At 43.3% G+C, this 12,806-nt stretch overlaps 1 protein-coding gene across 1 annotated transcript in view; it reads left to right on the forward strand.

Annotated features, from left to right (window-relative positions):
• The window catches only part of DNHD1 (dynein heavy chain domain 1), a 681,063-nt gene that overhangs the window by 297,606 nt on the left and 370,651 nt on the right, over positions 1–12,806 (forward strand). The window contains exon 22 of the mRNA XM_033948490.1: positions 10,846–10,943. Within this exon, the coding sequence (XP_033804381.1) occupies positions 10,846–10,943 (98 nt within the window). The remainder of the gene's footprint in view (positions 1–10,845; positions 10,944–12,806) is intronic.

Here is a 12,806-nt window from a genome sequence, read left to right on the forward strand (position 1 = left end):
TTATTTTGCAGGGTTTGTTTAATTTCTGGGGGTTTTCTGTTTTATTTCTTTATTCTTTGGATGGAGCTTTGATGGAGACTCCAGTAGATGGAACCTAAGCAGACTACTGGGCAGGACTCAGAGTTTCTGGCCCAGAAATATCTAAGAAAAAGAACCATTTAAACTAAAAAAAAGTTCTCATTTCTTTTTTTTTCTGCTTGATACTGTAATTTATATATTTATTATTATTTATAGTTCTACAATTCTGCTTTTCCTCATGGATCTTTTGGGTTCTAATTATTCTGAAGTTTATTTTCTGGAGTGTGTTTTTCTTTCTTTCCTCCTTCCAATTTTATCTTTTCATTCTAGTGATGTTTTCTCTTAGGCACTTTAGTTTAGACCAGTGTTCTTCAACCTTTTTACACCTATGGACCGGCGGACAAAAAAAAACTATTTTGTGGACCGGCAAACTACTAGGACTGAAATTTAAAAACCCCATTTCTGCCCCGTCTCCCCGAGCTCGGTCCTCGTAAACCATCTGATCCCATCTGCACAAGTCTCAGTTATGATTTTATACTGAATGTATTTTATTAAAGTATAAAAAGAAACAATATTCTGTACAATTGTCATTTTATAAATACAAATAATACAGAGCAAGGATCAACAAAACCCCTGTCTCCCCTCCCCTTCACATATATCCCCTCTACTATCAAGAAAACTGAATAAGCCAAATTATTACAGAATGCTACACAGAAATATCATGCTAACAGAATACCGCAGTCACACATAGCAGGAATAGGGTTAGGGGAGTGCAACTAGGGCAACTGCCCCCCTGGTCTGAAAGAGCCCTAAGCCACTGCCTGCACTTTGCAGTCCCCAGTTATGTCTAACACCAGCTCTAGCAGGATATATATTTCAAATCTGATATATTCTAATCACCAAAATAGAAATAAAATTATTGGTTTCTGCTTTAATCTTCTTTTCACTCTCTTCCTTCCAGCATCTGCCCTCTCTGTCTCTTCAATCCAGCATCTGCCCCTTCCATCTACTGTCTGACCTCTCCCCCTTCCATATGGTATTTGTCTTCTTTCTATGCCCCTCTCCCCTTTCCATCCAGTCTATGCCCCTCTCTCCTTTTTACACGATTCATTCCAGCTTCACTGCTCTCTTCATTTTTATCTCTCCTACACCAGATCTAGCATCTTTGTCCTCTCAATTTCTCTGCTGACCCCCCCTTCCCATCTCATTCCTGTCTCTCCCCTTCCTCTAATCTCCCTGCCAGCTGTTTCCTTCCTTTTTTTCTTCTCCCTTCCCTCCTCCCCCTGTCCAGCAGTTACTCTCTTCCCTTTCCTTTCCCTCCTCCCCTCCCAGCAGCATCTCTCCTTCTCCCTCCCTCCAGGTCCAGTAGCAGCTGTCCCTTTTTCCCCTTGCCCAGCAGCTTCCCAGACTCCTTTCCCTCCTCCCCTCCCAGCAGCATCTCTCCTTCTCCCTCTCCAGGTCCAGTAGCAGCTGTCCCTTTTTCCCCTTGCCCAGCAGCTTCCCAGACTCCTTCCCTCCTCCCCTCCCAGTAAGATTTATCCTTCTCCCTCTCCAGGTCCAGTAGCAGCTGTCCCTTTTTTTTCACCATGCCCAGCAGCTTCCCAGCCTCTAACAGTGGCTTTCTCCCCTCCCTGCAACTCTTCTTACTTGCCAGCGCAGCGATTCAGTATGGCAGCCTCGGGTCCTTTGTTGGGTCGCACCGCCTCTGAGGAAAGCGGAAGTTGCATCATCAGAGGCAGCCCGACTCAGCAAAAGTTGCAAGGTTTCCTTCCTGAATCGCTGCTCTTGTAAGTAAGGAGAGCCGATGGGAGGGAAGAAAGCACGCTCCCCATTATCTCTCCGGCCCTCAATCTTGCCGGTCCTGCGTGGACCGACAGGAAATTAAAGATGTTGATCTCGCCGGTCCTGCGCGGACCGGCAGGAATTTTCTGCGGACCGGCACCAGTTGAAGAACTGTGGTTTAGACTGTGACCCTGCTTGGGACAGAGAGGGATGTTCGATGTGCCTTTTGTTTTAGTTTTGTAAACCGCTTAATACTCAAAAGCAATACAATACTGTAGGGCTATTGCTGCACTACCATTTTCTCTCCTCCTGCCATCTTGGATTTTACAAGCTGTGTGTTTGTCAGCCAAGGTCATCTTTGCCAGCCCTGGGCCCTTTTGCTTTTCCAGTGGAATGTGTGGGAAAGGGCTAAATCTGCAGAACTGTGATATATGGTGCCTTGGTCTTATCTACTGGATGATTTGTGTTACATCTGATACAGTCTAGCAGGCTTCATGGCTGGAGCTATGTGACCCCAAAGATACCCCTGCAAGTCAGGCATGGATTGGTCCTGGAAAATGCCTGCAAAAAGAAACCCCAGTTTCAGTATTCAGACAAGGAGAAACAATTTGGCCAAGAAAAGATTTATTACCAAAATAGAAAATTCATGGAAAAATATATCACTTGCATAAATACAGTTACATAAACAATTGGTAAATACTAGTGTGCCTTCAGCAAAAGAACTAAATATATTGCACAAGGCATATATACTGTATATTAGAACTAAGATTTCCTAAGGAGATAAACAGTTATATGACTTGGCTAAATCACCAACAAGTCCTGGAAGCTTTCCTCACATATGCAAAAAGCATTTCAACTAACTAAATTCTTAGTGAACTGTAGGAAAAATTCCTGCTTACCATAGGATCCCCAGGGGGGTCAATCCACCAGGTGTAAGGAATGTCTCTTCCTGGGCAATGAGCCAGAGGCGATACCCACTTTGGCTTGGCAACTGTCGAAATTTTGCATGGTGGGAATCACCAGTCCTACAGGATGCTGTTGGCTAGATTTCTCAGCTGACGATCAGTCGTAGGTAAATCAGAGAAAAAGTTCACAGGTCTCTTATCAGGATAACCACTTGCTATTCCAGAAGCATAAGGGAACTCTTCTTTGTAATCTTTGTTTCAGATAGCACACATAGTCACACTTCAGCTTCAGCCTCCTCCTGCACCAGACTTGTGTGTTAATTTTCCAAGAACCAACTATTCACTGCCTCTTTCTTTGTCTTTCTTAAAAAGTGTCCCTTCTCTTCTTTTGAAGGCATTTTCCAGGACCAATCCATGCCCGACTTGCAGGGGTATCTTTGGGGGATCACATAGCTCCAGCCATGATGCCTGCTGGACATTATCAGATGTAATACAAATCATCCAGTAGATAAGACCAAGGCACCATATATCACAGTTCTGCAGATTTAGTCCTTTTCCACACATTCCACTGGAAAAGCAAAGGAGCCCAGGGCTGGCAAAGATGACCTTGGCTGACACATACACAGCTTGTAAAATCCAAGATGTGCACACAGGAAAGAAAATGGAGGACTGGCCTAAGTAAGGCCAAAAATCCTAGAATGCTAGTGCAGCAATAGCCCTACAAAACCGGCATTCACCCATGCTGTTCAACATCTTCCTCCAACCACTGGGAAATTCTTAAGAAAACTGGAGTGGGAATGCTACATCTACGCAGATGAGGTCCAACTGATCATCCCACTGAAGAGACAAGACAAGAAGACTAAACAGACGATAAAGATAAACCTAGAGAAAATCTTTGGACAGTTTCATCAAACGGACTAATAGCTAACAAAAAAGACAGAACTACTTCTCATAAATAAATAGGGAGGAAACAGCCCCAGTTTCCAGCTAACACTAAACAGCAATACTATAGAATCAGCCAAGAATGGGGTGAAAAACCTAGGAGTATAGTTGGACACAATTCTAGACATGACAACACACATCCAACACATTGTCAAAAATGCTTATGGCAAACTTTACTGGGTTAGAGGACTAAAACCGTACCTTTCCCATTAAGCAATGTCCAATGTAGTACTATCGCTGGTACACTCAGTCTTCGACTACTGCAATGCAACTTTGTTGGGTTTGACAAAATACATGATCAGACAGATCCAAACAGTCAAAATGCTGTAGCAAAGTTTTTACTAGGAAAATCAAGTCATACGAGTGCCACCCTGCTACTGAAAGAGCTATATTAGCTCCCAGTTGAAAACGGGGTAAAATTCAAGATCTTATTGCTGACCTCTCAGAACTGCAATATCTTGCAGCCAGACTGCATAACCAAACTCCACCTCATGCCCTGTGCTCAAGTCAAGAGTCTCTACTACAAATACCCTTTCAAAGACATAAAATACAAAAACACAAGAGCAAGAATGTTCTCTGTAATGGGACAAGACACTGCTTGCCCTGGATCAGTAGCATGAAATGTTGCTACTCTTTGGGTTTTGGCCAGATACTAGTGACCTGGATTGGCCACCATGAGAATGGGCTACTGGGCTTGATGGACCATTGGTCTGACCCAGTAAGGCTACTTGTATGTTTTAATGTTCTCCAACATAGTGGAACACTATTGCAGGAACTAAAACTGGAAAAGGACACCGGAAAATTCAAGAAAGGGATAAAGACTCTCCTTTTCTCAGACTACTTCAACTGAAACCATGAGGCGAAGAGGGAGAAAGGTACATAGTAGGTCTTTCTAGAAATGTTTAAGATATGGGGAATATAGTAACGGTTCTAAATTAGGTTAGGACGAGAGTAACTAGAATTATCTAGGAGTGTAAATAGAGTGAATATGGTACACATTATTAGTGCAATTAAGATGCATATAATTATAGTTTACTTAGTTGAAACGGCTACCCTATCTAGGAGGGTGTAAATATAGCATACTTAGAATGGTTAATTGTAATCTTATGCAAACCTATTTAAGATGGTTTCATTCTCAAAACTCGCTGGTAAAATCTGGCAAGTCGATGTAATGCTCTTAGTGGGAGTGACTTTACAGGTAATTCTCAGCATAACAGCATGCAATTTATATGCACATTATTTGTGCGGAGAATCGCCAATAAAGAGCGGGAGAAACTACTCTCTCTGCCCCAATCAACTGAGCTGCAAGTCTCCCCATGTCCTGCTGGCTTAGCTGATTAACTGGCAGAGAGAGCAGCAGAAAGAAGAGTACCCCGTACCGCCGACACCCACTCTAGCCTGCCGCTGCCTGGACCCCCCAAACGCACTGACCCAAGATGAGCAGGAGGGATTCCCATTCCCTCCTGCTGCTGCCGTGACCACTGAACCCCAACAGCCCCTCCCCTGACACTCCCGGTAGGAGGTATGCCCACTTTCTCCAGCCGTTGCCACAAGGCCCTGACAGCCCCCAACTCCAACATTCCCGGCAGAAGGGATGCCCATTCCCTCCTGCTGCTACCGCCACCACAAGAACCCAACACTCCCAGCAGAAGATGCCTACTTCCTCCTACTGCCAGAGTCTCCCGCCCCCAGACACCCCCCCAACGCCCCCATACCTTTTCCGATGATGGCAAGCCGGAGGGATGCCTACTCCCTCCAGTTGGCAGACTCGCTTCTTCAAAATGGTGGGCCTTCCCCTTCCTGGTGCACCCTGGGATGCACCGAGAAAGGATTTAATGCGCTGATTGGCTCAGGGATGGGACCTAAGGTGTTGATTGGCCCAGGCACACCGGGAACAGGAAGGCCTAAGGTGCTGATTGGCCCAGGGGAGGAGCCTAAGGCAATAATTAGCCCAGGCACACCAGGAAGGGGAAGGCCTGCCATTTTGAAGAGGCAGGCTTGCTGGCCAGAGAGAGTAGGCATCCCTCCTGCTGACCATCATTGGAAAAGGTATGGGGTTATCAGGGGGGCAAGGGCTCTTGCGGTGGGAGGGAGTGGGCATACCTCTTACCGGGAGTGTCAGGGGGAATTTTGGGGCCCTGAGGCTGTGGCAGCGGCAGGAGGGTGTGGACATCCTTCTTGCTAGGAAAGACGAGGAGGGGCTGTCAGGGCCCGGTGGTGATGGCAACAGCAGGAAAGAGTGGGCATCCCTCCTGCTTGGGGTGTTGGGGTGGAAATCACCGGCAGAGGGAGGGAATAGGTATCCCTCCTACTGGAGGTGTCAGGGGTTGTCAGGGGGGTGGGGACCTTGGCAGCGGGAGGGCGTGGGCATCCCTCCTTCCATCCTTCAATTTGGGGGTCTTTTTTTTAATTTACAAGGGGGGGTGGTTTGAGCTATCAAGCCTTACTTTCCTGTCAGTGCCTGAGCCAATTAGTTCTCAGGCACTGATCGGAAAGTAAGGCTATGACAGCTCAGACCCTTTTGGAAAATTTTGATCACAAATGTGGCACAGTGAGGTTTTTGGAATCACCTGGCAATGACAGAGATTTGCCTGGAGTGCACCTTTTACTACTGTTTTAATATTAATGACATTGATGTACTACATTTGCTTGGGAGAGTCAGAGACTGCTAGAAAGCCCAGAAAAGGCTGTTCTGATAATCGGCTGGTAAAATTACTGGCACACTAAACTGGCTGGAAGCAGTTTAGCGACCACGTTAAGGGCATGATAACTTTTGAGAATCCTCATGTTAGAATGGCTAACTGTAATCTTGTATAAACATAATACACATATATGATAATGCAAATGCAACCCTGGTACCCTGGCCAAGCATCTAGGAGGCAGACAACAATCACAGTGGAATCCATCCGAATTTGTATTTAAAATCCATCACAGGTGTCTTTGTAATACAGCAGCATTACCATCCAAAGAACACAATTTAAGCAGGCACTAACCTCTGCTGCCCTTTGAAACTCTTTATCGTCCGCGATTAATGATGGGGGAGTCAATTCAGAGTGGTTTTCAAAGACATCTGTAATGGAGTGTAAATACAGATTCCGATGGATTCCACTGGGATTGTTGTCGGTCTCTTAGCTGCTTGGCTAGGGTCTCATGTTTGTATTTGCATTATATATAGTTCTATATTTCAGTATTTAAATATCATATTAAGAATAACTATATATAACCTAAGTGATTTACATTCAGATACTGAAACCTTTGTCCCTCTCTGTCCTGGTGGGCTCACACTCTATCTAATGTCCCTGAGGCAACAGGTGATATAGGGCTAGATTCATTAACCTTCCGATCGTGGGCGATTGGAGGCAGGCCGACCGATTCACTAGCCATCTTCATGCAAACGGGGGCGATCGGAGGCAATCCCGACACATGCGCAGACCATCTACTTTGCCTGTAGATGGTCTGCGCATGTTTGCTATCTGGTTTTTTTTAAAAAACTTTTTTTAATGGCTCCTGCTCTCTGCCACACTTCCCTGCAGTGCGAGCCCATGCCATGGGTTTAAATCGGGTTAAAACTATGGGCTCGCACTGCAGGGAAGGGCAGCAGAGAGCAGAAGAGTTGGGGGAGGCAGAGAGCAGGTCGCAGCATGGAGCAGGAGAGCCGGGGAGCCAGAGAGAGAGAGTCGGGGAAGCAGAGAGCAGGGCTGGCAGGATGGTCGGAAAAGACGTGAGCGACTGGTACCCAGTAGTCGCTTCTTGTTGATCGGCCAGCCCAGTCGGTTTTCATGATTTTTGTTTAGTGAATCGCTGCCTGCCTATTTTGCATGCCATTTCCCCTCATTTGCATGCACGGATCGGAATCGGATCAGCACAGAGGTTAGTGAATCGGGTCGGAGGAAAATTGGGTTGCAAAGAGATCGCAAACCGATCAGTACATGATCGGTTTGCTTAGTGAATCTAGCCCTAAGTGACTTGCCCAGGGTCACAAGGAGCAGTGTGGGATTTGAACCCACAACCTGGGGATGCTGAGGCTGTAGCTCTAAGCACCACACCACACACTTCCCACTATTACATAAGTACGAGGGGTGTTCAATAATTTATCTGCCTGAGTATGAATGAAAGTAACAAACATGTTTAAACAAGTCTGTGGATGTTATGACATGTCTCAAGGTTATTCATGCACAGTTGCAGCTCAGAGCGAGTCTAACATTCCAAGAGACAGGATGTCAGGAGAGTCCTCATGTGAATCAATTAAGAAACTGCTAGATTTGGTAAAATTTCTCACCAAAAAAAGAAAAAAGCCAAAGAAGATCTATGAATGCAGTTTATGGCGTATGCCCCGTCATCCTACAAAGTAAAATTTTGGAGCAAGCAGTTTAACTGGAGTAGAGAATCCATTAAAGATGATCCTCACACTATGGAAGCAATGTCTACAGAAATGTGCAAAAAAGTTGAGAATTTCATTTCATCAGACAGACGAATTAAGGTTTCCCGAATAGCTCTCATAAGAACATAAGAATAGTCTTACTGGGTCCGACCAATGATCCATCTAGCCCAGTATCCCATCTTCATTGAGGCCAATCCAAGTCACAAGTACCTGGTAAAAATCCAAATAGTAGCAGCATTCCATGCTACTGTCCCATGTCTGTCTCAACAGCAGACTATGGACTTTCCTTCCAGGAATTTGTCCAAACCTTTTTTAAAACCAGCTACAATAACTGCAGGTACAGTTTGGAAAATAATTAATGAAAAGTTGGGCATGTCCAAGGTAAGTGCAAGATAGGTTTCAAGAGTGCTGACGCTATGTCAGAAGGGCACAAGGCTCCAGTGCTGTCAGGAGAACTTGGAGACGTTTCATGAAGACCAAGTGAATTTTTTTCATCGTTTGGTGACTGGAGATGAGACTTAGGTCTATCACAGAGATCCTGAGTCCAAAATGGAATCAATGCAGTGGAAGCACAAGTCAAAACAGAAAAATCTGCAGGCAAAGTCATGACATCTGTCTTCTGGGATGATGAAAAACGTTTGCTTCTGGAGTTCATACCACACAAGACTTATGCCAACACAATAATTGCTTTATAGAAATCAATCAAAGAGAAAAGATGAGGAAAAGTCACATCAGGCGTGCTGCTTCTTCATGACAATACGCCAGTGCATTTGTATTGTGGTGGGACTCATACCTACAGTCTCTGCCCAGAGAGTGTGCTGGTTTATTCTGAATACCCTTTGACGAGAACAGTAGAGAATGTTAATTGTGAGAAATGTAACCTTCATGGAATGGTGGTATGAAAAATCTAGAAGGAGTGAGTTGGGTTAGTTGCTTCTTTCTCTTATAGTCCGAGTGGAGGTTTTAAGAGCTCCTGGAATATGTTGTAAAGGTTGGAATTGTTGAGAGAGTTTCTGTGGAGGAAGAATTGGGGGGGGGAAATAATTGAGGATTGTATTTTCTAGTTTTATGTCTGTATTAGACATAAGGGCAAATTCTATAAGTGCCCAAAAGTTAGGCGCCTATATAGGCACTGTTTAGTGAATCACGCAGAGCGGCACCCATTAACTAGGCCAGCTCTAGGCACACTTAAAAGTTATGCGCCTAGCTGAGCGCTTAAGAGCAGTGATTCGGTAGGCGCCTAACACATAGCCATACCCACGCCTATTTTTAGAGGCGCCTTGTTACAGAATCGCGTTTTTCTTGATAGGCGCCTATGTTTCAATCAGTGCTGATTACAAAGCTTAATTGGGATTGTTATTCAATTTAGATAGGTGCCTCCGAAATAGGTGCCTAACTTTAGGCGCTGGTTACAGAATTTGGGCCATAATGTCTAGACCAGGGGTGTCCAACCTTTTGGCTTCCCTGGGCCGCATTGGCCGCGCAAACGCTGCAGCAAGACAGAGGAGGGAGCCGGCAAGACTGTAAACAGCCAGCGGCAGCAGAGGAAAAAACGGCATCGCCCTTGACTGAGGCCGCAGGTTGGTCGTATTTCTTTGCACCTATAAAGAAATAGAAGAAACAAAGGAAAAGCTTTGTCCAATGCTTTTAGAAAAGGCATAAAAACGGCCTTATTCGACAGATATATCACCTAAACATTAACTACACCAAACACCAATTCCAGTTCTTTTTAATTCTTAACAAACTGTATTTTGTAATTTGCTACTTTTTAAGATTCTGCATCCTGTAATCCCACTGACTATCTGCATATTGTAACTCGCTCTCTTCAATGTAAACTGCCTAGAAGTCGCACGATTATAATTATGATGATGATGATGAGCTTTTGAAGGATCAGAATTAAGCAAATGTTGACAAATCTCAGGTGACAGAACGCCAGGAGCAAAATCCAGTCTTAGATTGTCTTAAAGTTCCGTTTTACTCTTCTCACCATAAAATCTTTGGTGAGTGGTCAGTTTTTCCAATGTGTTGTCCGACAGAGGTGACATTCTGGTTGGTATTGCAATTCTTAATATGATATTTATGTAGGTCTTTAGCATTTGGTGGAGTGTGTGGTGCACTGGTTAGAGCTACAGCCTCAACGCCCTGAAGTTGTGGGTTCAAATCCCATGCTGCTCCTTGTAACTTAATCCCCCATTGTCCCAGGGACCTGAAAGTAAACCACTTAGGTGTAAGTGGTCTAGAAATACTGAAATAAAGAAATTTGGCTTGTTTCATGATGTAACATGTCTCTCTACATTTTTTTGTACTGAATGATGCCTGCCACATTAGAAGATGAACATGTGAAGGATCCCTTTATGCTGAAAGTTTTTCCCATATGAGTGCTCGCACAATTTACAGTTTGTCTCTTCTTCATGGGTTTGTGTGGGGAGCTTGCTTTTTACCAATTTTTGTTTCAAATTAGGTGGCTGATGGACTTAATAGCGATCTGGGCTTTCTTTCCAACTAAAAAGACATTTAAAACTGCTCCCCTCCCTCTTCCTATTGCTGAAATGCTTTCATGTTTTCCTTATATATACTGATATTTGTCAACATTGGCTTATTTCTGATCTGAAGAAGGATTACCTTCGAGTTAGTCCAATGAAAAAGGTATCACTTTATTTCCTTTGTTTGTTTTTTTGTTTTATTGGACTAACACAGCCACCACACCATTTCACTCAAGATGGAAGATAACTTATCATTAAAATTATTGAAACTTAACCATGAATTTGCCATGAATCTGGACCCCATAATGTTCATATTATCATGTATTGTCCACAGGAATTATTTTGGATTTGTGGATCACTTTTCAGCAAAAGTGGGTTTTCCTGACTAAAATACTTCATGAGATGAAGATTTCCCTGCCTCGTCCAGAAACAGTGAGTCTTTTGGCTACCTCATCCTTATATCTATTCTGCTCCATGATTTATCGATTTTTATATTCTGGTTCTTATAGCATGTATCAAAGCAGATTGGAGTGAAAACTAACAAAGTCTTATGAACATAAGAATGGCCTTACTGGGTCAGACCAATGGTCAATCCAGGTCACTAGTACCTGGCCAAAACCCAAGGTGTAGCAATATTCCATGCTACCAATACAGGGCAAGCAGTGGCTTCTCAATAACAGACTATGGCCTTTTCCTCCAGGAACTTGTCCAAACCTTTCTTAAAACCAGCTACGCTATCCACTTTTACCACAAACTCTGAGTGAAAAATATTTCTTCCTATTGGTTTTAAAAGTTTTTCCCTTTAACTCCATTGAATGTCCCCAAGACAGTGAAAAATTGATCCACTTGTACCCGTTCTACTCCACTCAGGATTTTGTAGACTTCAATCCTATCTCCCCCTCAGCCGTCTCTTTTCCAAGTTGAAGAGCCCTGACCTTTTTAGTCTTTCCTCATACAACAGGAGTTCCATCACCTTTATCATCTTGGTCTAGTGCCGCTATATCTTTCTTGAGATAAGGAGACCAGAAATGAACTCAGTACTCCAGGTGAGATTGCACCATGGAGCGATACAGGGGCATTATAACATTATTAGTTTTGCTAACCTTCCCTTTTTTAATAATTCCTAGCATCTTGTTTGCTTTTTTGGCCACCACTGCACATTAGGTGGAAGGTTTCATCATATTGTCTACAATGACACCCAGATCCTTTTCTTGGGCGCTAACCCCCTAGCATTCGGTAACTTTGATTTGGGTTATTTTTCCCAATGTGTATCACTTTGCATTTCTCCACATTAAATTTCATCTGTCACTTGGACCCCCAGTCTTCCAATTTCCTACGGTCTGCCTGCAATTTTTTACAATCTGCATGAGTTTTAGCAACTTTGAAGAGTTTAGTGTCATCTGCAAATTTAATCACCTCGCTCATTGTTCCAGTTTCCAGATCAGGTATAAATAAGTTAATTAGCACTGGTCCCGGTACAGATCCCTTTGGCATGCCCCTATTTACTCTCCACTGAGAAAAATGACCAATTAACCCTACCCTCTGTTTTCTATCTGATAATCAATTCCTTTTTTTTTTTTTTTTTTTAATCTTTATTCGTTTTCATATCTTACAACAAGTGTATAATATTCAATCAAAAATAAATTTTACAAATCACTTGACATTTTTACTTATAATCATCAAAGCATAAAAGAATCCCTCCCCACCCATCCCCCCATTAGTAACAAACCAGTTAAAACAAATATCATAAATTCCAATCCCACCCTACTTATAACCTTATATAATAAAAAAAGGAGTGGTTAAAGTGTCTGATCATTAGAATATGTAATCAATGGCCCCCAAATCTTTTTAAAATTATGATAATTTCCTTGCTGTATAGCAAGTACTCTCTCAATTTTATAAATATGACAGACTGAATTCCACCAAAAGGTATAATTAAGCTTATTATAAATTAATTCATTGTTAGAAAATCATGTTGCCCTTTCCTATGATACTATTTTATTTGGTACATCTATGAACATAGTAACATAGTAGATGACGGCAGATAAAGACCCGAATGGTCCATCCAGTCTGCCCAACCTGATTCAATTTAAATTTTTTTTAATTTTTTTTCTTCTTAGCTATTTCTGGGCTAGAATCCAAAGCTTTACCCGGTACTATGCTTGGGTTCCAACTGCCGAAATCTCTGTTAAGACTTACACCAGCCCATCTACACCCTCCCAGCCATTGAAGCCCTCCCCTGCCCATCCTCCACCAAACGGCCATACACAGACACAGACCGTACAAGTCTGCCCA

Source organism: Geotrypetes seraphini, chromosome 6, assembly GCF_902459505.1.
Source record: "Geotrypetes seraphini chromosome 6, aGeoSer1.1, whole genome shotgun sequence".
NCBI lineage: Eukaryota > Metazoa > Chordata > Amphibia > Gymnophiona > Dermophiidae > Geotrypetes > Geotrypetes seraphini.